The sequence below is a fragment of the Cebus imitator genome, unplaced genomic scaffold, assembly GCF_001604975.1.
Source record: "Cebus imitator isolate Cc_AM_T3 unplaced genomic scaffold, Cebus_imitator-1.0 Scaffold8, whole genome shotgun sequence".
Classification (NCBI taxonomy): domain Eukaryota; kingdom Metazoa; phylum Chordata; class Mammalia; order Primates; family Cebidae; genus Cebus; species Cebus imitator.
Window position 1 is genome coordinate 794,221 of NW_016107323.1, and position 22,553 is coordinate 816,773.

At 43.6% G+C, this 22,553-nt stretch overlaps 1 protein-coding gene and 2 non-coding genes across 3 annotated transcripts in view; 1 reads left to right on the forward strand and 2 right to left on the reverse strand.

The window, feature by feature from the left end:
- Positions 1 to 22,553, forward strand: part of STAB2 (stabilin 2) — a 169,233-nt gene that overhangs the window by 121,980 nt on the left and 24,700 nt on the right. The window contains exons 45-55 of the mRNA XM_017540297.2: positions 4,645 to 4,764; positions 5,734 to 5,781; positions 6,866 to 6,949; positions 8,479 to 8,625; positions 9,745 to 9,885; positions 11,215 to 11,274; positions 12,652 to 12,828; positions 15,117 to 15,206; positions 17,218 to 17,364; positions 18,938 to 18,994; positions 20,492 to 20,618. Of these exons, the coding sequence (XP_017395786.1) occupies positions 4,645 to 4,764; positions 5,734 to 5,781; positions 6,866 to 6,949; positions 8,479 to 8,625; positions 9,745 to 9,885; positions 11,215 to 11,274; positions 12,652 to 12,828; positions 15,117 to 15,206; positions 17,218 to 17,364; positions 18,938 to 18,994; positions 20,492 to 20,618 (1,198 nt within the window). The remainder of the gene's footprint in view (positions 1 to 4,644; positions 4,765 to 5,733; positions 5,782 to 6,865; positions 6,950 to 8,478; positions 8,626 to 9,744; positions 9,886 to 11,214; positions 11,275 to 12,651; positions 12,829 to 15,116; positions 15,207 to 17,217; positions 17,365 to 18,937; positions 18,995 to 20,491; positions 20,619 to 22,553) is intronic.
- Positions 649 to 752, reverse strand: LOC119473493. The gene has a single exon (XR_005202710.1). It is a non-coding gene; the product is annotated as a small nucleolar RNA U13 (small nucleolar RNA).
- On the reverse strand, positions 2,450 to 2,552 carry LOC119473494. The gene has a single exon (XR_005202711.1). It is a non-coding gene; the product is annotated as a small nucleolar RNA U13 (small nucleolar RNA).

Genomic DNA, 22,553 nt, shown 5'->3' on the forward strand with positions numbered 1-22,553 from the left:
ATATATATACACACACATACATACATACATATATACAGGAATTAACTCTATTGCAAGTTTATAAAATTATACGCCATCAGGGGCCAGGCGGGGAATATCAATAGGAAGACCCAAATCGTATTGCTGCTGTAATGGGAAAACACGTACTCCAGCTGACTAGTGCTCTAGGCAATGTCAGCCCAGTGTTGGCAGTACTTCTGATATTTTAAAAGAAATGAAAATTTGATGAATTTGTATGTAAATTTTACCAATTTTAAATGATGGTAATTAATTACGAAAAACTCTTTTAAATATTGGGTTAAACAAACAAAATAGTCCTGGTGCTAAATCTGGCCCAAGAACAATTCTTTCTGCTCCAGTCCCACCAACAAGGACTGTGAAACTTTGGCTTTCCTGAGTTAGCCCCCGGTCCAAACTGTTTTAGTCCATTTGTGCTGCTTTAACAGCATGGAGGATACCTGAGACTGGGTAGCTTATAAGCAACAGAAATTTATTTCTCACATTCTGGTGGCTGGGCAGTCCAAGATCAATGCACTGGCTGGTTCTGTGTCTGCTACAGGTTTGCTTCGGGTTCATAGATAGTACCTCTTGCTCACTGGTAGAAGGGACAACTGAGTTCCCTTGAGTTTCTCTTTTCTTCTCCTTCCACATCAGAAGGGTAGTGTGCCAATGTTGTAACAAGTTTTGAGGGAGGCATATCTCATAGAATAGTAATGAAAACCCAATATCATGCTAATGAATTGCAAAAGGTTCTCTCTTTTATAAGGGCACTAATCCCATTTATAAAGGCTTTGCCCTCATGACCTAATGACCTTCTAAAGGCCCCACCTCCTAATACCATCACATTGAGAGTTGGGTGGGGAACACAAACATTTAGACTACAGCAGGAGGCAAGCATGTTGATGGAACAGAGGCTGGGTGAGACGCAAGGGGTCATAGTGATCAGACAAGGCCTCTCTGCAGAAGTGGTTCATTCCTGAATGTTGAGAAGGGGGAAGCCACGTGAAGATCTTGGGGAAAATATATAAGCAAAAGGAAGAGCAAACCAGGGGTCCTAGGATGAGGAAGAGCTTGGCAAGTTCTGGGGACTGAAGAGTAGCCAGTGTGACTGTAGTACAGGGAATAAAAGGCAGGCGGTGAAAGGGGCCAGATGACCTTCCACCATGTAGGCTATGCTGTGGAGCTTATATTTTATTCCAGTTATGACCAGAAAGCCACTGGATGATCATGTAGGTCAATGTCAGTGTCTGGCTTGCCTCTCAAATCTCACACTAGCTGCTGTGATGACTGTGCATCATAAGGGTTCAGAAGCAGACACAAGAAGACCAGATAAAAGACGAATGCAGCAGACCAGGAAAGACCAGTGTGGTTTGGCTAGAGCTGTAGTCGTGAGTATAATGAGAAGTCACTGGGGCTGGGTGGGCACGGTGGCTCATGCCTCTAATACCAGCACTTTGGGACACCGAGGCAGGAAGCTTGCTTGAGCTTGGGAGTTTGAGACCAACTTGGAGAGAGAGATGGGGAGAGAAATCACTGGACAGGGAATGTATTTTGGAGTTTGAATTGCTTGGTAGCCATTCAGATGGAGATTGCCAGTGATATGGAAGCCTGAAGGTAAGGAGAGGTCATAACACAGGTACAAATGTAGGGGTCATTGGCACAGAGATGCCGTTTAAACACAGGGGACCAGCTGAAGCACAAGATGAGAGAGGCAGAAACAGAGGGCAGGCAGCAGGGATATTAAGCCATTAAGCAACGGAAGAAATACCTAAAAAGAAGGCTCAGTATAAAAGCCCACGATGTGGAAGGAAAACCACTTATCAAGAATAGCGTCAACAGAGGACAAGAGAAGAAAGTGTTTCAAGAGGAGTGATCATACAGGCAAAGCATGTTGGGATGTCACCTATGTGGAGAGAAGAGAAATGACCACTGCCTTCTCAAGGTCTCAATTCTTGAAGACCTGGATCAGGGTGGAGGCTTGTGCAGAGGTGGGACCAAAAGCCTAGAAAGAAGTGGAGCGGAAAATTGGAAGTAAGGAAAATAGAAACATAGACAACAATTGCACAGATCTCCTTGTGCAGATAAATGGGGTAGGTAATGGAGAAAGATGTGGACTAAAGGAAGCATTGTTTATAACATTTTATTCTGGAAAATTATAAACCTACATGAAACTAGAACAACTGATACATGAACCCATCTGTACCTAACACTCAGGTACAGGAGTTAATTCATAACCAGTCTTTGTCCATCTATATACCTGATGGGTTCTCTTAAAGTAAGAGAGAGAGTTTGGCTCTTTTCCAGATGAGTAATTTGAAGGCATGTTTTTGTTCTGGTGAGCATGTTCTGATAGAGGAGAGGAAGCCACTCCTGAAGGAGAGGAGGTAGATTGTTACAGGAGGAAAACACAGGGGGTGGTGAGAGGGATCTCTCTTTTCTTCTCCTTTCATATCAGAAGGGTAATGTGCCAATGTTGTAACAAGTTTTGAGGGAGGCACATCTCATAGAATAGGGTGAAAACATGAGCCCAGATTAAGGCATCAGCCTCAGATAGAAGCAGACGTAGAGTCAGTCTATTAGTCAGTCAGTGATGAACTAGTGAGTCCATTAATGAGTCAGTCCAGTCCATTAGTTAGTTAGCTAATTGTTAGGACACTTGTTAAACAAGGAAAGCAGAATCTGTGACTTCAGACCCAAGCAAGTGGTGAAGCTCAGGGTGAGGAGATGAGGTGGTTCCTGTTACCTGTATCTGTTTCTCCATGAGGTACAAGTGGAGCTCATCAACTGAGAGGAGAAGACAGTTATTGAGAGTTGAGAGTGGTGAGGAGTGGAATGTCATCTGTATTAGTCCATTTTCACGCTGCTGATAAAGACATACTCCAGACTGGGCAACTTATAAAAGAATTTATTGGACTTACAGTACCATGTGGCTGGGAAGGTCTCACAATCATGGTGGAAGGTGAAAGGCATTTCTCACATGGTGGAAGACAAGAGAAGAGAGCTTGTGCAGGGAAACTCGTTTTTAAAACCATCAGATCTCCTGACACTCATTCACTATCACAAGAACAGCACAGGAAAGACCCACCCCCGTAATTCAATCACTTCCTACCAGGTTCCTCCCATGACACATGGGAGTTATAATTCAAGATGAGATTTGGGTGGGAACACTGTATCATCATCTCTAGAGAGATGTAGCCAAACTGTATCATCATCTCTAGGGAGAGGAAAATTAAATGAACTGGAAAAGTGCAGGCATCTGTGTGTATGCCTTTGAAGGAAGTCCAGGTAGCATGTATCCGTGACTTTCTCAGGCACCTCACCACCAGCCTGGCAGACCCAGAGGAGGAAGAGTGGGGCCCCGGAGGCCTAGGGATTTGCCAAACCATAGTGATGGAGGGAGAGAAGAGCCAGGGAGGCTCACAGTGCTCCACCTTTCCAGCTGGCTGGGGGAAAAGGGGGCTGAGTGGATGGGCAGGAATGCTGTTGAGAAAGAAGTAAGCTCAAAGCAGGGGAGGTACCTGTGGACCAAAGGAGGTTGGATACTGCAGTGTTAGAAGGGATAAGTTGAAATGGTAAAAGTCAGTGGCCAGAGAGAGAAGGATGCTTGAAATGGAGCTCTCAGGAGCAGTCAGCGCACTTTAATGTTGACTGCAAATCCAGGGGGTGGGGACAGGGGTGTAGAGGCCATTGACAAGGATATTGACACTGCCAAGGATGGCGACATCAGGAATGAAGGGAAAGGCAATGATCCAAGCATCACCATTAGGACCAAAGAGTAAAAATTGGTGAAGATACTATGTGTTTAAAGGATGAGGGTGTGGAAATGTTTTGGAAGTGACAATGTACAGTAAGGAAGATGCTCTCCCAGCACCGCCAGGACATTGCCACTTCAATCCCTCACCAGTGTGGAGGTAATGGAGAAAAACAGCTTCACTTGAGGGGCACAGAAAGGGCAATGTTTGCAGGAGACAGAGACCTCTGCAGGAAGAGGTGAAGAGAGCTTATGAAGAGGTGAGAATCTCAGAAAGCTGCTAATGGCAATGAGTTTCAGAAAGCAGGAGGAAGGGTTTGTGAGGAAGGGGGCTATGGGGTCAGATGATGCGTGTATAGAGGAACATGGGGCTGAGTGTCCCTGCAATGAGTGTTCCCATGGATGTTAGCTTTGAACCATACTTTGTATTTTAGGTCTTCGCCCATTTTCCACAACTTATTATCAGCTCTTTGAGGGCTGGGACAATGTATTCTATTTGATACCACCTGCATTCTGTCTGATAATGGTTACCTTTTCCTATGATCAGCATCTAGCTTAAAGCTAGGAAGTATCCAACAGGTGGAGTCTTTCTAGTTAATGCCTGGATGCTGAGAAATTTCCAATTTGGCAACTCTGGGCTCATCTGTACAGGGTTGGAGATCTGCTCAAAGGTACCTGCCATCTTGGGATACAAGGCCGGGTGACTAAGATGTCCCTATGAACATAGGGAATCGGAAGGCAAGCTCAGGAAAAGGATAAACAGTAGAAATGAATCAAAGTTAGAGAATGAGACAAAAAATGAATTCCAACACAGAATTGCTTTGTAAATATCGGCAGAGCTGGCAAACTAACTGGTCTAATCCCTGTCCCTTGCCCCTTGGCAATTTTACCAGAAAAATGGCGGCTGTAGTGAATTTGCCATCTGCACCCACACTGAGCAAGAAGGAAGGACTTGTACTTGCAAGCCAAACTACCTCGGAGACGGATTTACCTGCCGCGGCAGCATTTATCAGGTAACACCAGAAGTGTTTCCGTAAAGTAAACTCTACTTCCCCAAAAATGCCAAGAATCCAGCTAGCTAAGGAATATTCAGGAGCTTAGGGAAATGTAAAGCTCTATAAAAAGATGAAAGGCCATTTTATATAAATCAGCAACGAAAAGAAATGTTGTCTACCTCTGGGAATTCATTTGACCTGTGAAACGGTGTCATGTAGGGATGAGATGGACTGACAGCTCTGGAGTCATAAACACCTGGGTTTGAATCCAGTTCTCCTGGTTAGTAATGTGACTTCGAGCATATTATGTCACCTCTCTGTATATCAATTTTCCCATCTGTAAAAGAAAATCATACTGGTACCAACTCCATCAGGTTGTTAAGATTATTAAGTAAGGTAACATGTGTAACGGGCAGAGTGCTCAGTAGCTCAACCACATTACCATGGCATGGATTGCTATGTGTGCATATGTGCATGTGTGCACACACATGTTAATGTGTATGCACGTGTGTGCCTGTCTGTGTACCTGTAGTGAGCACAGTGGTTGAGGCAATGTGATACTTGCAGGTTTCTGCCTATTACATAGTAAATGTTCGATTATTTCGTTTAAAAAGGGATGAAAAAGTTCTGGCTGATCAAATATTCTTGGTAATGGAGTAACCAAAGCTGCCATAAACCTATAACTACTTTTTTTTAATATTCAAATGTCAGAAAATGCTCTTAAAGTCTAGATACTTCCAGAAATGGCTGTACCTTTCTTTCATAAATCAGATGGCGATTCCAGAAATGTTATAGAATTAGTGTGTCCATATAGTCATTCTGAATATCAATTGTCAGCCTACAGATGAAGCTCCAAAAAGGCCCAGTGTTACAGATTTCCAGCTGAAAGGATGGCAGATACGACCTTAGAGAAATCACCCATGACAGCCCTGTACTGTTCTTGTATACATTTCATAGGCATTAAGTGAAACTACCCTTTGTTTGCAGGAGCTTCCGAAGAACCCGAAAACTTCCCAGTTTTTCTTCCAGTTGCAGGTAAGAAATATACGTGTCTGTCTAGCCATGGAGTTCAGCCTACGCCAGGCGCAGTGACTGAGGCCTGTAATCCCAACACTTTGGGAGGCCACAGTGGGTGGATTGCCTGAGTTCAGAAGTTCAAGACCAGTCAGAGCAACATGGCAAAACCCTGTCTCTTTTAAAAATACCAAAAAAAAAAAAAAAAAATTTAGCTGGCATGGTGGCACAGGCCTGTAGTCCAAGCCACTTGGAAGCCAAGGCACAAGAATTGCTTGAACATGGGAGGCAGAGGCTGCAGTGAGCTGAGATCACACCACTGCACTCCAGCCTGGGAGACAGAGAGTTCAGCTTCAAGCCAAATAAAGCATAAACTGGTAGCCTGTAGAGTTGGTGAGGACAGAAGGAAGCCTGGGACCTTGGATTTCTAGAATTTTCTACATAAGAATGTAGTAAATGAAAAGACTCCAATGACACCGCTGGAGAAAATGGTGTGACTGGGACAGCTGGTTAACACTTGGAGTTAAAATATTACGTTTGATCTTTCTGCACATCATACAGCTGAATCTCATTCAGATGTAAGAATAAAATATAAACTAGAAGAATAAAATCATTAAAATATAAGAAATACAATTTTAATAAAATCATTAAAAACTAGAAGAAAATATGCCCATGGTAACCATATGATCTTAGAAGTTCAAGAAGACAATTCTAACAGTTAAGTACATCAACTTGTGTTTCATGTTTGTATTATTATCCTAGTGATATCAAATACCGACATGTGCAAGAGACATTGGAAAAGAATGCCTGAAAATAATAGGAGCTGCTTCTAGGTGGTCGGATTAGGGGGTCAGTTATTATTTTCTTCTTTATGCTGTATTTTAAAAATCTTTAATACAATAAGCATGTGTTAATTTTATAATAAGAAAAACACATGATTTCAATGATAGAGAATCTGGGTTTCATTTTTATCCAAGACTGAAACACAGGGCTCCTCCTCCAGTTTTTGCTTCACCCAGGTGCCATCAACTCTGGTATTCATTTGAGCCCCTGCATGCATTGATGTTAAGTGAGTGATGTGTGAGCCCCACCGTTCTTCCCACAGGAGCATTCCGTGAAAGATCTGGTCAACCCAGGCCCCTTCACTGTTTTTGCACCTTTGTCTACAGCTTTTGATGAGGAAGCTCGGGTGAGCATGAGACTGTGGGCAGAAGGGGGAGGTCTGCGGTTGGAACATAGTCTTTGGGCCTTGCCCTGGAACCAAAACTGGAAATGTTTCTAAGCAGGAGATCTAAGATCAGGTGGAGCTCACCAGCAATAGAAGGGGCTGCCTCTTGGCACAGGGACCCCTGTCAGGGGAAACATTCAGGTGGATTTGGGGTAACCACTGGCCAGAGACTTTCTGAAGGACATTACTGAAGAAGACATGAGGTTGGAGAAGATGAATAATTCTTAAGTGATTTAGACCTCCCATAGACAAAAAAATAAAAGGGAGGGGGTGTGCAGTGAGAGATGCTGGGTTAAAGAGATTTAAATAGATTATTTTCTTGCAGGATTTATCAGAGCCTTTACTGTTCTAGTATTCATGGGGGCTTGTCATACTGGATTGCCCATTCATAATAATGATAGGTGACATATATTATGAGTGTCAAATAATGTTGTGAGTGCCTGGCTTAGATGGATTCATTTGGTCCTCACAACAACCCTGTGAGCTGAGTGCTGTTGTGATCCCCATTTTACAGCTGTGAATATTGAGGAAAGTAGCTTTCCCAAGATCACATGACTAGCAGCAGGTGGAGCAAAGACCCAAACCTGGGCCTGTGTACAAAACCACTGCACACCCGGCCTCTGTATGCCTATATTTTGGACACCAGCAAAGCAGAGGCACAAAAATAATTTTTGAAAGAGCTTGACACTTTGTAATTCAAAATAAAAAGCCATTGAAGCAGTTATCATGAAACAGTGAGAATTTTGTGGGCTTTTGATTACACTTTATATTAATTAATATTGTTTGATTGTTTGTTTGTTTTTGAGACAGGGTCTTGCTCTGTCACCCAGGCTGGAGCACAGTGGCACGATCTCAGCTCACTGCAGCCTCTACCTCCTGGGTTCAAGAGATTCTCATGCCTCAGGCTCTGGAGTAGTATTTTTAGTAGAGATGGGGTTTTTACCATGTTGGCCAGGCTGTTCTCAAACTCCTGGCCTCAAATGGTCCACCTGCCTCTGCCTTCCAAAGTGCTGGGATTACAGATGTAAGCCACTGCACCCAGCCTTGTTTGTATTCTGAATTCCAGATGGAGATACGTCATGATCTTTTCCAATACTAAAGGTTTGAATCTGGCACTGATACCTCTCCGATGGGGGGAGTATACTATGCAGTGTTTCCCAGGATGTTTCCAAGACTTTTTTTTTTTTTTTTGAGGGTCATCTCACAGAACTTGGGATCTTTGCAGCATGCATTGTAAAATCCCAGACCAGAGGAACACCACGTTCCTTCCATGCTGAGAATCCACAATAGAGGCAGGAACGGAGCTAGAGTCACTTCTTCCCTTTTGCCTGAACAGCCTCCCCTCTGTAATCCTGACCACAAAGCCTACTTCCCAGAGTCTGGGTGGACCAAGAGGTGTGGAAGAGAGAATGGAGGAGAGAAGAGCCAAATGGCATGTTGCAGCAAAAGGCTCCTGCCTCTGGCTGGAACCCTCTGATCTTCTGTTACAGGTTATAGACTGGGACAAACAGGGTTTAATGCCCCAGGTTCTTCGGTATCATGTGATTGCCTGCCACCAGCTGCTTCTGGAAAACCTGAAATTGATCTCAAATGCTACTTCCCTCCAAGGAGAGCCAGTGGTCATCTCCGTCTCTCAGGTAGGAGAGGCCGCCTCGGGAAGATACCAGTTATCCTTAGGTCCTCTTTCCTCTAGATCATGTTCTTTGCAGGAACCCGGATGGAGCTGAGGCCATCATCCTCAGGAAACTGATGCAGGAACAGAAATCCCAGTGCTGCATGTTCTCACTTACAAGTGGGAATTAAATAATGAGAATTCATGGACATAGAGGGGAACAACATGCACTGGGGCCTACTGGAGGGTGGAGGGTGGGAGGAGGGAAAGGATCAGGAAAAATAACTAATAGGTACTAGGCTTAATACCTGGGTGATGAAATAATCCCTACAACAACCCCCATGACACAAGTTTACCTGTGTAACAAACCTGCATATGTTCCCCTGAACTTAAAAGTTAAGGTTTTTTTTAAAAAAAAAAAGTTCCTTATCCTTAGGTCCTCTTTCTCTTTTTTTTCTTTAAAGTAATCTCAGAAATAATAATAACAACCATTAACATATGTTAACTGATTTCTGCATGCAGGCACATAGGATTTGATGTGTACTAACTCGTTTAATCTGCAGAATACCCCCTTGATACAGACAGTGTTATCTTTAATATCCAAATAAGAAAACTGAACTCAGAAAGGTTAAGTAGCTTGTCTAAGGTCACATAAAGAACAAATATTAGAACCAGGAATAAAACTCAGAGGCAGGGCATCTCCAGGTAATAAATAGAACTGCTTTTTGGTAGCATTAGTCAGAATCTGGAAAGGTTGAAAGCTTTTGACCAAAGCCACTTGACCATGCTGGTCCAGTCCCTCCCTATACAGAGAAACAAATGGTGACTGTAGAATTCCTTGCAGAGGGAAAAAAGCCAGGGGAGGAGATATAAAACAAATATATAAGAAGCCAATTTTGAGCTGCTTGCTTATTTCATATTGGAGAATCATATTGAAATGACTGTTTGGGATGATTATTATTAACTTCTCCAGGTGAAAATTACATTTTTATCTCTGTTTTCACTTTATAATCATAATAAAAATACACTGAAGTGTTGTTAACTTGGATCTTCAGTTTTCACATTGGTAAAGCATTCTCTGAGAAGCAATTTTGTGTCTATTTCACTTTGTGCTCATTTCTTTTTTGTTTTTGATTGATTTCAGGGCGCAGTGTATTTAAATAATAAGGCTAAGATCATATCCAGTGATATCATCAGTACTAATGGGATTATTCATATCATAGACAAATTGCTATCTCCCCAAAATTTGCTTATCACTCCCAAAGACACCTCTGGAAGAATTCTGGTAGGTAAACTCTGTCATACTCTCAGCCTGGAGTGACTCAATATGTCATCTCTATTATGATTCAAAGTCATTATTTTGAAACATTTTATTTTTCTGCTCAATCTCAAGCTATTATTAAAAGCCTAGTAAACATTATTCTTAGTAAAAAGTAAATAAGTAAAAGTCTATTTTAAATTGATAAGTGGGTTTTATATGTTTTTTTTTAGCATTCACAAGGACAGATGGTCTTACATAGGTTTGGAAGATGGAGTAGGTAGGCAGGTAGGTAGGTAGAATTAAATCTTGAGTAAAACTCCTTCTAATTTGACAGAAAATGTAATTTTAACTTTTATTTTTATTTATTAATATAGGTCAGGGTTTTTGACTGAAGAACACAGAATTCACTATACTTAGCTTAGACAAAAAGGAGTTTCTCAAGATAGTAGATACATCATCAAATCTCTGGAAGGGCAGAGGCTAATTCAGATGCTACACAACTGGGAACAAAGCAGCCCAGGGAGACCTACAAAGGGTAGACACTTGGCTGGGTGCAGTGGCTCGCACCTGTAATCCCAGCTATCTGGGAGGCCAAGGTGGGCAGATTGCTTGGGTGCAGGAGTTCAAGACCAGCCTGAGTAACATGGCAAACCCTGTTTCTACTAAATGTGCAAAAAGCTAGCCAGGTGTGGTGGTGCATGCCTGTAATCCCAGCTACTTGGGAGGCTGAGGTGGGAGAATCACCTGATCCCAGGAGGTTGATGCTTGCAGTGAGCTCAAGGCATTGAGCTGAGATCGTGCCACTGCACTTCAGTCTGGGAAACCAGAGTGAGATCCTGTCTAAAAAAACATGTTTTTAATTCACACACACACACACACACACAAGGTGTACAGCTAACCTGATAACCTCACCACCACCACCAGGCTGTTCTGGCTGTCCTGGCTGTCACAGCTCTGTGACTGTCTCCAGCCTCACCACCGTGGACACCAGACACTGGGATATAGATATCCCCATTGTGCTTGCCAGAGTGTTGGATCTCCCCTCTAGCAGCTGCTGCCACTTTATATTATTTCTTTCCACCAACAAACTTTGCACAAGTGCTTCTGCTTGGAGGATCATATATAACATAAGGGGCTCTAGCTGCAAGGGAGTCTGGGAAAAGATAGTGTTTAGCCTACTGATCTCTAGAATGCAGAAAAGCTTGGGCAGAAGAGAGCTGGAGCAGCTACTGAGGAGCCTATCTACATACCTGCCAGGTTATGATACCTTTATTTTTTTCACTTGAGCTCTTGTTAAGTTCCTTGTAAACTGTATAAGGAAAAGTTTCATGCTCATTCTTATTATCTTTGCAGCAAAATCTTACGACTTTGGCAACAAACAATGGCTACATCAAATTTAGCAAATTAATACAGGTAAAAATCAAGGGGAAGTTGATTCAGAGTATAACCTGCCTAAAAAAGTTTTGTTTTGTTTGTTTTGTTGTTGTTTCTGCTTTGTTTTTGATATCAGCCAGCTGTTGTGGGATCTGTGTGGGGAAGTTCCAATTTTCTGGTGAGCAAAGTCATTCTCTGCCACTCACTTCTCAGAATGTTATATGGCTTCTTGAACTATATAATGTACACTGGCTGAGTTAGAAATTGGGGATTTGAGGCTGGAGAGAGGGAAAGAAGTTGGGATGTGGCAGCAGTGTACTATGTGCTTCATATCTGGAATTATCAACTCCATTATAAAGATGGGGAAGTTGCATGGAAGAGTCGGGAACTTTATACCTGTGAGGCAGGTAGAAATTAAAACCATATCTTTCTGGTGGGCACAGTGGCTCACACCTGTAATCCCAGCACTTTGGGAGGCCAAGGCAGATGACCAATTGAGGTCAGGAGTTCGAGACCAGCCTAGCCAACAGGGTGAAACTCCATCTCTACTAAAAATATAAAAATTAGCCAGGCACAATGGCATTCACCTGTAGCCCAGCTACTTGGGAGACTTAGGCAGGAGAATCACTTGAACCCAGGAAGCAGAGGTTGCAGTGAGCCAAGATTGTAACCCACTGCACTCCAGCCTGGGTGACAAGTGAGACTCCATCTCAAAAAAAAAAAAAAAAAGTATCTTACTGCTCTTACTGACTTCAGAGATTATTCCCATGAATTGAGTGTAAACTTCCAGTATGAACAAAAGATTGTAGAAGAGAATAGGGAGGAGTAGGCCAAGCACTTTCTGAGGTTCTCTCTTTCCCACTCTTCCACCCTGAGCAGTCCTGGGGGCTCCAGAATTTGACTTTCTGATTTGCTCTCCAAGAAAACATAGGTCAGGACAGGCATGGTTGGCTCTTGCCTGTAATCCTGGTACTTTGGGAGGCCAAGATAGGAGGATTTCTTGAGCCCAGGAGTTCGAGACCAGCCTGGGCAACATGGCAAAACCCCGTCTCTTCAAAAAATACAAAAATTAGCAGAGTGTGGTGGTGCATGCCAGTAGTCCCAGCTACTCAGGAGGCTGAGGTGGGAGGATCACTTGAACCCGCAAGGTTGAAGATGCACTGAGCTATGATTGTGCTACTGCACTCCAGCCGGGGCAACAGAGGGAGACCCTGCCTCAAAAGAAAGAAAAAAAATGTAGCTCAGAATGGTTGGAGTGAGATGGGCTTCTAGTTTCTAGCTACATCACCCATGAACCATCCAGAGTCCCAGTAAGCCATAGGCTGGAGCATGGAGGAGAATCCTCAGAGACAGACCCACTGCCTGCATGTCTGGGCCTTGCTCATGCCAGCAAGGGGCGGACTCCCTGTGTTTCAGGACTCAGGTTTGCTGAGTGTCATCACAGATCCCGTCCACACCCCAGTCACTCTATTCTGGCCCACGGACCAAGCCCTCCAAGCCCTCCCTGCTGAACAACAGGACTTCCTGTTCAACCAAGACAACAAGGACCAGCTGAGGCAGTGTTTGAAGTTCCATGTGATACGAGATGCCAAGGTATGTAGTTTACATGCAGATATAAGTGCAAGAATGTCCCAGGGTGGTGATAAAATTCAGCACTGAGGCATTGTGGCCTAGGAACTGTCAGTGCATCCCTGTGTCCACGGTGTGCAGGAAGCTGCAGCATCCCCTGCCCCACCGTGTCCTCCTCTGACTGGCCGTGGTTCATTGGCTCCTGCAGTACACCACATGTGGTTCTGTTCCTTGGACCTGCCATTTTTATTTTTTAACTTTAACCAATACCCAAGAGCATCATTCCTCTCCCTACTGCGGATCAGCCTTTCCTCCTTCCTGGTTCTCCTGCCAAAATGGCTAATGACAACATTTCTCAAGTTTTTCCAGATGGACTCTTTCTCTTCCAATTCCAAAGTTTCTAGGCAAATGACTGATTGATCGGGCTTTAATCAGTGTGGCCCCTGAACTGATTAACTGTATCAGAGAAACAAACACAATTATATAGGAACATGCATGATTGTATAGGAACATATATGATATAGGAATAAGTACAATATAGGAACAAGCGTGATCATATAGGAACATGCACAACCATACAGGAACAAGCATGGCCATATAGGAACTTCCACGATCATATAGGAACATATATGATCATGTAGGAGCAGCACAATCATATAGGAACAAGCATCATATAGGAAAAAGCACAATCATAGGAACAAACACGATCATATAGGAATAAACACGATCATATAGAAACAAGCGTGATGATATAGGAACATGCACAATCATATAGGAACAAGCGTGGCCATATAGGAACTTCCACGATCATATAGGAACATATATGATCATATAGGAGGAGCACAATCACATAGGAACAAGCATGATCATATAGGAAAAAGCAGAATCATATGGGAGCAAGCATGATCATATAGGAACAAGCACGATCATATAGGAACAAGCGGATCATATAGGAGCATGCACGATCATACAGGAGCATGCACAATCACATAGAAGCAAGCACAATCATATAGGAAAATGAATGGTCATATAGGCACAAGCACGATCATATAGGAACAAGCACAATCATAGGAACATGGACAATCACGAGCAGCACAATCACATAGGAGCAAGCACGATCATATGAGAACATGGATGATCATATAGGAGCAAGCACAATCATGTAGGAACATGGACAATCATATAGGAACATGGACCATCATATAGGAGCAAACACCATCATACAGGAGCTGTCATGATCATACAGAAGCAGCATGATCATATAGGAGCAAACATGATCATATTGGAGCAAGCATGATCATATAGGAGCAGCACGATCATATGGGAGCATGCACAGTCTTATAGGACAAGCATGATCATATAGGAGCAAGCATCATCATATAGGAACATGACAGCAATCCTGAGTTCTCATCTAGGACTCTTGTTTCTCTCCAGGACCGAATCTGTCCAGTTCAAGAATGCCAAATGCCCCAACTTCAGTTCATCCACAGCATCTACATTAGTTTCCCAAGGCTGCCATAACAAATTAACACAAACTGGGCAGCTTAAACAACAGAAATGTGTTCTCTGTAGCAAACAGTTCTGGAAGCTGGATGTTGGAGATCAAGGAGCTGGCAAAGTTGTTCCTTCTGGAGGGTCTGAGGCAGAATTTGCTCCCCGATGCTCTTCCCACTTCTGGTGGCTTCTGGAAATTCTTGGTGCTCCAGGCCTGTAGTGCATCCCTCTAATCTCTGTCTCCGCCATCAAGGGCTGTCTCTCCCTGTGTGTTTCTGTGCCTTTACGTAGCATTTGCCTGTTCTTTCTTCTTGTAAGAACACCATTCATATTAGATTAAGAGCCTACTCTACTCCAGGATTACCTCATCCTAACTAATCACATCCCCAATGACCTCATTCCAAATAAGATCATGTTCATGGAACTGGGGTTCAGGACTTCAATATAATTCTTTGAGAGGCACAGTGCCGCTCACAACTGCATCCTAGGTCATTCCCCAGCCTTACTCTCTTATTCTTTCATTGGCTTCATATATTAAGACTGCATCTTCAGAGACTCCCAAGCACAGAAGGGGGATGGAAGGATGATTGAAACCAGTCCAGCTGGTCCACTCTTTTCCTCCAGAAGGAATTTCCAACCTACTAGAGAGCACCCAATTATTCTTCCCATTCGTTATACCTGTGGTCATTGGAAAGCTAAAGTTATTATAACTCATGAAAAAACTTGCAACTGAATTTGGTTTTTCGGTAAAGCTCTTTCAGGCCATCCCTTTTTCAGCCCAAATAGGGGGTAGTCACATGGCACCATCTGTCCTACAGGTTTTAGCTGTGGATCTTCCCAGATCCCCTGGCCGGAAGACCCTGCAAGGTTCAGAGCTGAGTGTGAAGTGTGGAACTGGCAATGACATCGTGAGTATCATCATGAAGGGTGGGCAGGAAGGGGTTAACACATTCACAGCAAGCCATTCCCTAACCACTGCCCCTTCAAGGAGATGTTTGCTTTTTTCCCTCCATTCATAGCACGCTCACTTTTTTCTCACTGCCTTCAAAGGTATTTTTCCTGAAAGTGCATTAGTAGCTATGAAAAACCTGATAAATCCTGTCCAACCCAATCCCTCCTAGCAGGTGGCAGGAAGCCTCTTACACTGTGGAGAGCAGCTTCCAGTTAATTTTATTTTTTCTGTAGAGCATTTATTTTCCAATGTGAGGTACTTTCCTAAAACAGGAAAGCATACCGTCACTCCTTTCTCTTCCTTCCAAGCCCCACCACTGTGGCCTCACCGCCAACCCTCTCTTGGCAGTCAGAGCCAGCTCTGGGCTTTACCTACTTCGATCAGCCAACTGAGAGGTTTGCAATTTTAACCTTCCCTGGCTCGTTCCTGAACAATTCTGTCTTCCTGTAATTCCATATGATGAAGGGGTCTAATAGGATTATTTCAACTGCATATCATGGAGAAGCCAAAATGTAGCGACTTAAATGTATAAGGATTTATCCTCTTTCATAGAAGAAATCTGGAGGTAGCCAATCAGAGTTCATATGATGGCTCAGTGGAGAGGCTCCTTCTGTCTTTATGCTCTGCAGCACATGGTTCCAGCCCCTAAGGTCCAACATGGTTGCTGGAGTTCAGCCACCATGTCCACTTTCCAGGCAGCAGGAAGGATGAAGGGCAAAAGAGATGCAGCTCCCAATTGAGTTGATTCCCTTCAAGGAAAATTCCAACAAGTTCCATACAACATTCTGCATACATCTTATGACCAGTATCCCTTTGGTGTTTGAATTAGAATTGCATTGAACTTATAACTGAATTTGAAGAGTATTCACAACTTTTCGTTCCAGCTTCTGTAACATCCCAGTGTACACTCTTGAGATTGTCCTGTCTCCCTAGACCAAAATAGACAATATCAGAGAAGGATAGTAAGAATGCCTTCTGCTTGTTCTGTGTGTTAATATAGCTTTCAGAGCACTTTGCAATGTATTATTTAGTCTGATCTGTATTAACAATCCAATATTAGAAATCATTTACTTATTTCCATGGTAGAAAAAAAGAAATGAACCTCAGAGAGGTTCCGTGACTTGCCCGTGGTCACAGTCCATAAGTGAACATGCAAGGCTTTAAGTACAGTTTTCTGGTGTTCCTCCACTGAGTCGTATTATCTCCATCCCATCCATACATGCTGGGAGTTATCTTTTTTTCTTCTCAAAAGTTTTCTAAAAGCATTTTATATCTTGGAAGGATAATGTATCCATCAACTTACTAGCTGGTGACCTCAGGAAAGGAAGCCCTGAGATTGTCACAAACATTAAATGAAATAATGTACATGTGAAAAAAGAAATTGTCATTACAAAGTTAAAGCCTGAAACTTGGACATCATGGAAAGAAAGCTGAACCAGGCACCTTGCTAGGTGCTGGCACTATATAAGGAGACTTTGGTAACTACACTCAAAGAGGGCACATCAGCGAAGTTCTTCCCTGACCACAGCAAGGACATCCCTGCTGCATGCTATCACTCACTGCTGACGTTTCCCCTTTGGTAGAGGCAGTGAGGTAGAGGGGTCAAGTAGGCAGGCTCTGGGACTGACTGCCTGGGTGCAGATGCCCACACCACCATTCACGGGCAAGTCATTTAACCTCTTACTGCCCTAGTTCCCCCATCTGTAAATGGGTACTAACAATGGTAGCTACATCCAACACAACAACCTTGGATAGTTGTAAGAATTAAAACAATTTGCACAGGTAAAGCACTTAGAATAGTATCTGACACATAATACATGCTGGGTATTTGATAAGCATATAAATACATGGGGTTTTATTCAGTTCTTCCTGAGTCTTGCAGTTACTGGCCATGTAATATGACTGGGAGAGAAGAGATGTATGAGAGATTGACTATTTTTTTTCTCTCTTTTTTTTCTCTCTCTCAGGGTGACCTCTTTCTGAATGGCCAAACGTGCAGAATTGTGCAGCGGGAGCTCTTGTTTGACCTGGGCGTGGCCTATGGCATTGACTGTCTGCTGATGGATACCATCCTGAGCGGCCGCTGTGACACCTTGACTACCTTCAATATTTCGGTCAGTCCTGAAAACAACAGTGTAGTAAGAGAAACTTAAGCCAAAGAATGGCCCTTGAGGTCCGGTGTGGACTCTCCTCAGCAAGACCAGGACCCAGAAGACCTGAGGGCCAAATGATGTGGTTCTTCAGACTCAGAATCAGCAGGCATCTACTTAGCCCCACACAGCCTGGAATATTCTTTATCCACCCACCCACTCACACACCCATTAATTCCCTTAGCATTGAGAAAACAGTTCCTGGATACCAACCGTGTGCCAACTGCCATTCGTTTTCAAACGCATCCATCTATTCAGTCACTCTTCATTCAAAAAACATTTGTTGAACATCTGCCAGATTAAAGCGTATGAAATTGCCATGTCTGACACTCTGGAGCCTACGAAAAGGGCAATTTCGTAGAGTCAGCCTAATATGATATGCCATTCATACTTCCATTGACTTACCCAATGATTCATTCATTTGACAACATTGAACTTCTGTCCTAGGCCCTGCACTGTGCGGGGCATTTTTACATTCACTCATTCATCCATCCAGCACCTTTACCGAGTACTGCCCTGGAGCCAGCCATTGTGCTCAATGCTTAGCTTACCCCTGCAATAATCCATTAATAGGAATGGTTATCCACTCTATCATGTAGATTTAAAAACTGAGTCTCAAAGAGGTAAAGTGACTTTAGATGGCAAATTTTGTCACCAGTTGATATCAGTACCTGGCATCCCCTAGGAATCTCAATAACTATCCCAAATTTTTTGGATTCCAGTCAGCCAAAGCAGGAGATGAAACCAGTTGTCCTTTCTACCATAGGGGTCTTCTTAATTTCTAAATTACACTCCACACATAATTTTCAGTTAATCCTTTCCCCTCAACAATCCCCTGGAGATCAAATAGCAGCAATAATTATTATCCCTATTTATTATGAAACTAAGGCTCAAATAGTGATTGGCCAAAAGTATCCCATCTAACTTAAAATGGAACTAACATTTGCAGCCATATGTCCCACTGCTACTGCCATATGCCTATAAGACTGCCCTCGTCCAGCTCTGTGTAACAGATTTTCCCTTCAGAGAACAAAACCACAGAGCCAATGTCCAAGACAGACTTTCTGAATTATCTGTGGCAAAGTTACAGTGTGTTTGTTTTGATATGCTTTGTTGTTGTCGTTGTTTTGAGATAGGGTCTTGCTCTGTCATCCAGGCTAGAGTTTAGTGGTGCGATCACAGCTCACTGCAGGCTTGAACTTCTGGGCGCAAGCAGTCCCCTCGCTTCGGCCTCTGAAGTTGCTGGGACTACAGGCTCATGCGCCACCATGCCTGGCTAACTATTTTTTTACAGATGGAGCCTTGCTGTGTTGCCCAGGCTGGTCTCAAACTCCTCGCCTCAAGTGATCCTCCTGCCTTGGCCTCCCAAAGTGCCAGGATTACAGGTGTCAACCACCATGCCTGGCCTCTTTCATATTCTGGATCATAGCCAGTGTCTTAAGATTAATTAAGCCCTTAATCTATCCAGGTATTAAGAACATTTCCTTGTGTTTTCTGATGTTCTTGATTTTCAAGTGTTTCTTTTCTTGCATACTAGGGGGACTGTGGGAGCTGTTTCAATACTCCCAGCTGTCCAAAATGGAGTAAACCAAAGGTAATTAAGAATGAAGTGATAATGTTTGGAGAGCCACAGGTCTGATTCATTGTCAGACCTCTGTGTGTGTGTGTGTGTGTGTGTGTGTGTGTGTGTGTGTGCGCGCGTGCGCGTGCCAGTGCGTGTATCTGCATATGTTGTGTAAATGTAATTTCTGTCATTCTTTCAACAAAAAAGCCAATGGAGTAAGATAGATATTCTCGGCCCAGGCCACCTGTCAACCCATGTTCTAGAAACTGTCTAGAAAAGTCATGGGATGGTAGACCTAGAAGGACTTGGAAGATAATTAATAGCTGTATTTTGTTGGCTGCTGTTCATGTCCCAGTTTCTGTGCTGTGCCCTTATGTACTCATTACCCTATTCCTCTTTAAAATACTCAAAGGTAATAATAAGCTATTATTACCTACACTTATGAGAAAAATGAGTCTCAGAGAGGGTAAGCAATCACCCAAGGCTACACAGCTGGTAAGAAGAATGCTAGAATGCAAGTCCAGAGTGCAATGGAGAGTAACGGTTAAGTCAATGAAATTTGGAGTCCACAGGTATGGGGTCAAATTCCATAATCTTTGGCAATCCTATGACCTATCAGGTTTGCCTCTGTAAAATGGAGGTAATGATGGATTCTGTGTGCAGCTATTAGGAAAAGGAATTTTTATTTTTTTGAGACAGAGTCTCGTTCTGTCACCAGACTGGAGTGCAGTGGCGTGATCTCACTCGCTGCAACCTCTGCCTCCCAGGTTTGAGGGATTTTCCTGCCTCAGCCTCCTGAGTAGCTGGGACTACAGGAACATACAACCATGCCCAGCTAATTTTTGTATTTTTAGTAGAGACGGTTTTACCACATTGACCAGGATGGTCTTGATTTTTTGACCTCGTGATCCTCCCACCTCGGCCTTCCAAAGTGCTGGGATTATAGGTGTAAGCCACCACGCCTGGCCAGAAAAAGTAAATTTTAAAATGTGGGTATACTTAAGTGCTTGGCACATAGTAAGTGTTCATTAAATACCGGTGATTTTTGTTTGTTTGTTTTTACTTATTCCGAAGTCAAGTTCTTTCTAGTCTGCTGGTCAAACCTATAGCAAAAATATCTGTACAAAACAAAATCTAACTCATACCATCTCTGCCTACAATTTGGGAGCCTTGCCCCACATCCCTTCCATGACAAGAAGCTACCTCTTTCCCACTCCCTCCCAAAGCAACCATGCCATTTGCAGAGCACTCTAAGGGTCAAAAAGTTCTTCCTCTTGAAACTGGGGAGAAATCTTCCCACAGATGCTAAATCTACCCCCTGCCCCATCCTCATGTTTCTGCCACTGGCCCGTTGACTCTCATAGGAAAAATATTGCCTTAGAAAAAAATTTGGCTACCGTTGGAAGTCCCAGTTTTTATTTGGGCAGTACCGGGATCCTCCACAAGGGCGCACACTAGGGCCCCAGGGCCCCAGTCCCTCAGTCCCTGTGGTGGAAAGTGAAGGGATGGTCTGCTCTCTTCTTTTAGGGCGTGAAGCAGAAGTGTCTCTACAACCTGAGCTTCAGGAGGAACCTGGAAGGCTGCCAGGAGCAGTGCGGCCTGTTCGTACAGATCTCCAAGTGCTGCAAGGGCTACTTCGGGCGAGACTGTCAGGGTGAGGGCGCCTCTTCCCCCCTTCCGACTCTAAAAGTGGTAATATGCTCATGTTCATGGTCCAGCCTTGGAATGTACCAAAATTATAGAGAGATGGGGGTAACACTGCTACTAATGATTCCCAGACCCCAAAACAGTCACTCTGAAGAGTTATGTATCATTCCTTCTACTTTATTTGGCTTTTTTTTTTTTTAATGGAATTTCGCTCTGTCACCAGGCTGGAGTGCAATGGTGTCATCATGGCTGACTGCAACCTCTGCCTCCTGGGTTCAAGTGATTCTTCTGCCTCAGCCTCCTGAGTAGCTGAGGCTACAAGGCACATGCCACCATGCCCAGCTAATTTTTGTATTTTTAGTAAAGACGGGGTTTCAGCATGTTGGCCAGGATGGTCTCGATCTCTTGACCTTGTGATCCACCCGCCTCAGCCTCCCAAAGTGCTGGGATTACAGGCGTGAGCCACCGCGCCCGGCCTATTTGGTATATTTTTTTTTAATCAAGTTGAGATCCTACTGTGCATATGTTGTAATTGTGTGTCTGCTTTTTTCCTTGCCATTAGAACTCAGGCATTTCTGATGGTGCTAAGGACACCATATTTCATTTTTGATGCTGTGCAACATGATATCTATGATATTGATAAACATGTTTAAATGCATTTAATATGATTCTCCCTTGGCAGGTGATGTACTAACACAGTATGTATGGGCCATGATTTCCTGAGCCCACCCCTGTCCCAGCTAGAGGACTTATAGTACTGGCTTCCTCTGTTACCAGGAATGGGCTCCTTGCCAGAGCACATTTGGGCCCATCCCGAAACCCCTATGTTAACTTCTAGCCAACAATACATCAACAGCAGCAGCATAACAAATGCCTAAAAAGCACTTCTGATCTGCCATATGTTGTTCTACATAGGCACATTTATTGAGTTTTATTGAGTACTTTTTCCCATACATATCAAAATATTTAATCTGGGCAACAACCCCTAGGGAGTAGGTTCCATTTTTGTCCCCACCCCTCCCCCCCACCTCTGACTTTTTTGGAGAAAGAGTCTTGCTCTGTTACCCAGGCTGGAGTACAGTGGCAGGACCACAGGTCACTACAGTCTCAACCTGCTGGGCTCAAGTGATACTCCCACCTCAGCCTCCCAAGCAGTTGGGACTACAGGCACATGCCACCACACTCAGCTCATAGTTTTGTATTTTTTGTAGAGCTGGGGTTTCGCCATGTTGCTCAGGCTGGTCTCAAACTCCTGAGCTCAGACAATCCATCCACCTTGGCCTCCCAAAGTGTTGGGATTACAGGTATGCATCACCAAGGCTGGCCTGTGGTCCCCATTTTTAAATGAGAAAACAGAGGCACAGAGAGGATAAGAAGTAAATACCCAAGATCCTGCTGGTCTGTCTCCGGAAGCCATGATTTCTACTAGCATCATGACCTCATTGAGAATACTCTGGGTTGAGAGCTCCCGTGATCACCCAGCTCCACCCTTAATCACTAAAGTGTGGACCATTCATGAAAATCAGTATCATTCTTACATTTGTTCAGTACTCTATATTTGCAGAATGTTCTTGGTTATAATGCCTCATTTGATCTTCACAATAACACTGTGGTATAGGTCAAGCAGACACGTTATCATTGTTATTATCATCATCATTTAGGGCTAAGAAAACAAAAGCTCAGAGCTGGTTCATTGCTCAGCCCAGATATCCTCAAATCCTGTGCCTACAAACCCCCAAATACAGTGCACAGTTCAGTGTATCATCCTGCCAAGACAGAATCATACCAGATACCATAAAGTTCATGTCCCACAGGCCAGTGGCTTGCCCTAAATGTTCACTGACACCTAGAGCCACATGGTCCCTCTGGGCTAACAGATGTCAGATGCCACAGCTCGTTTATGCAAGTGCTGAGCTGCTCTGGCTTTGGCTCTCGAGTCACC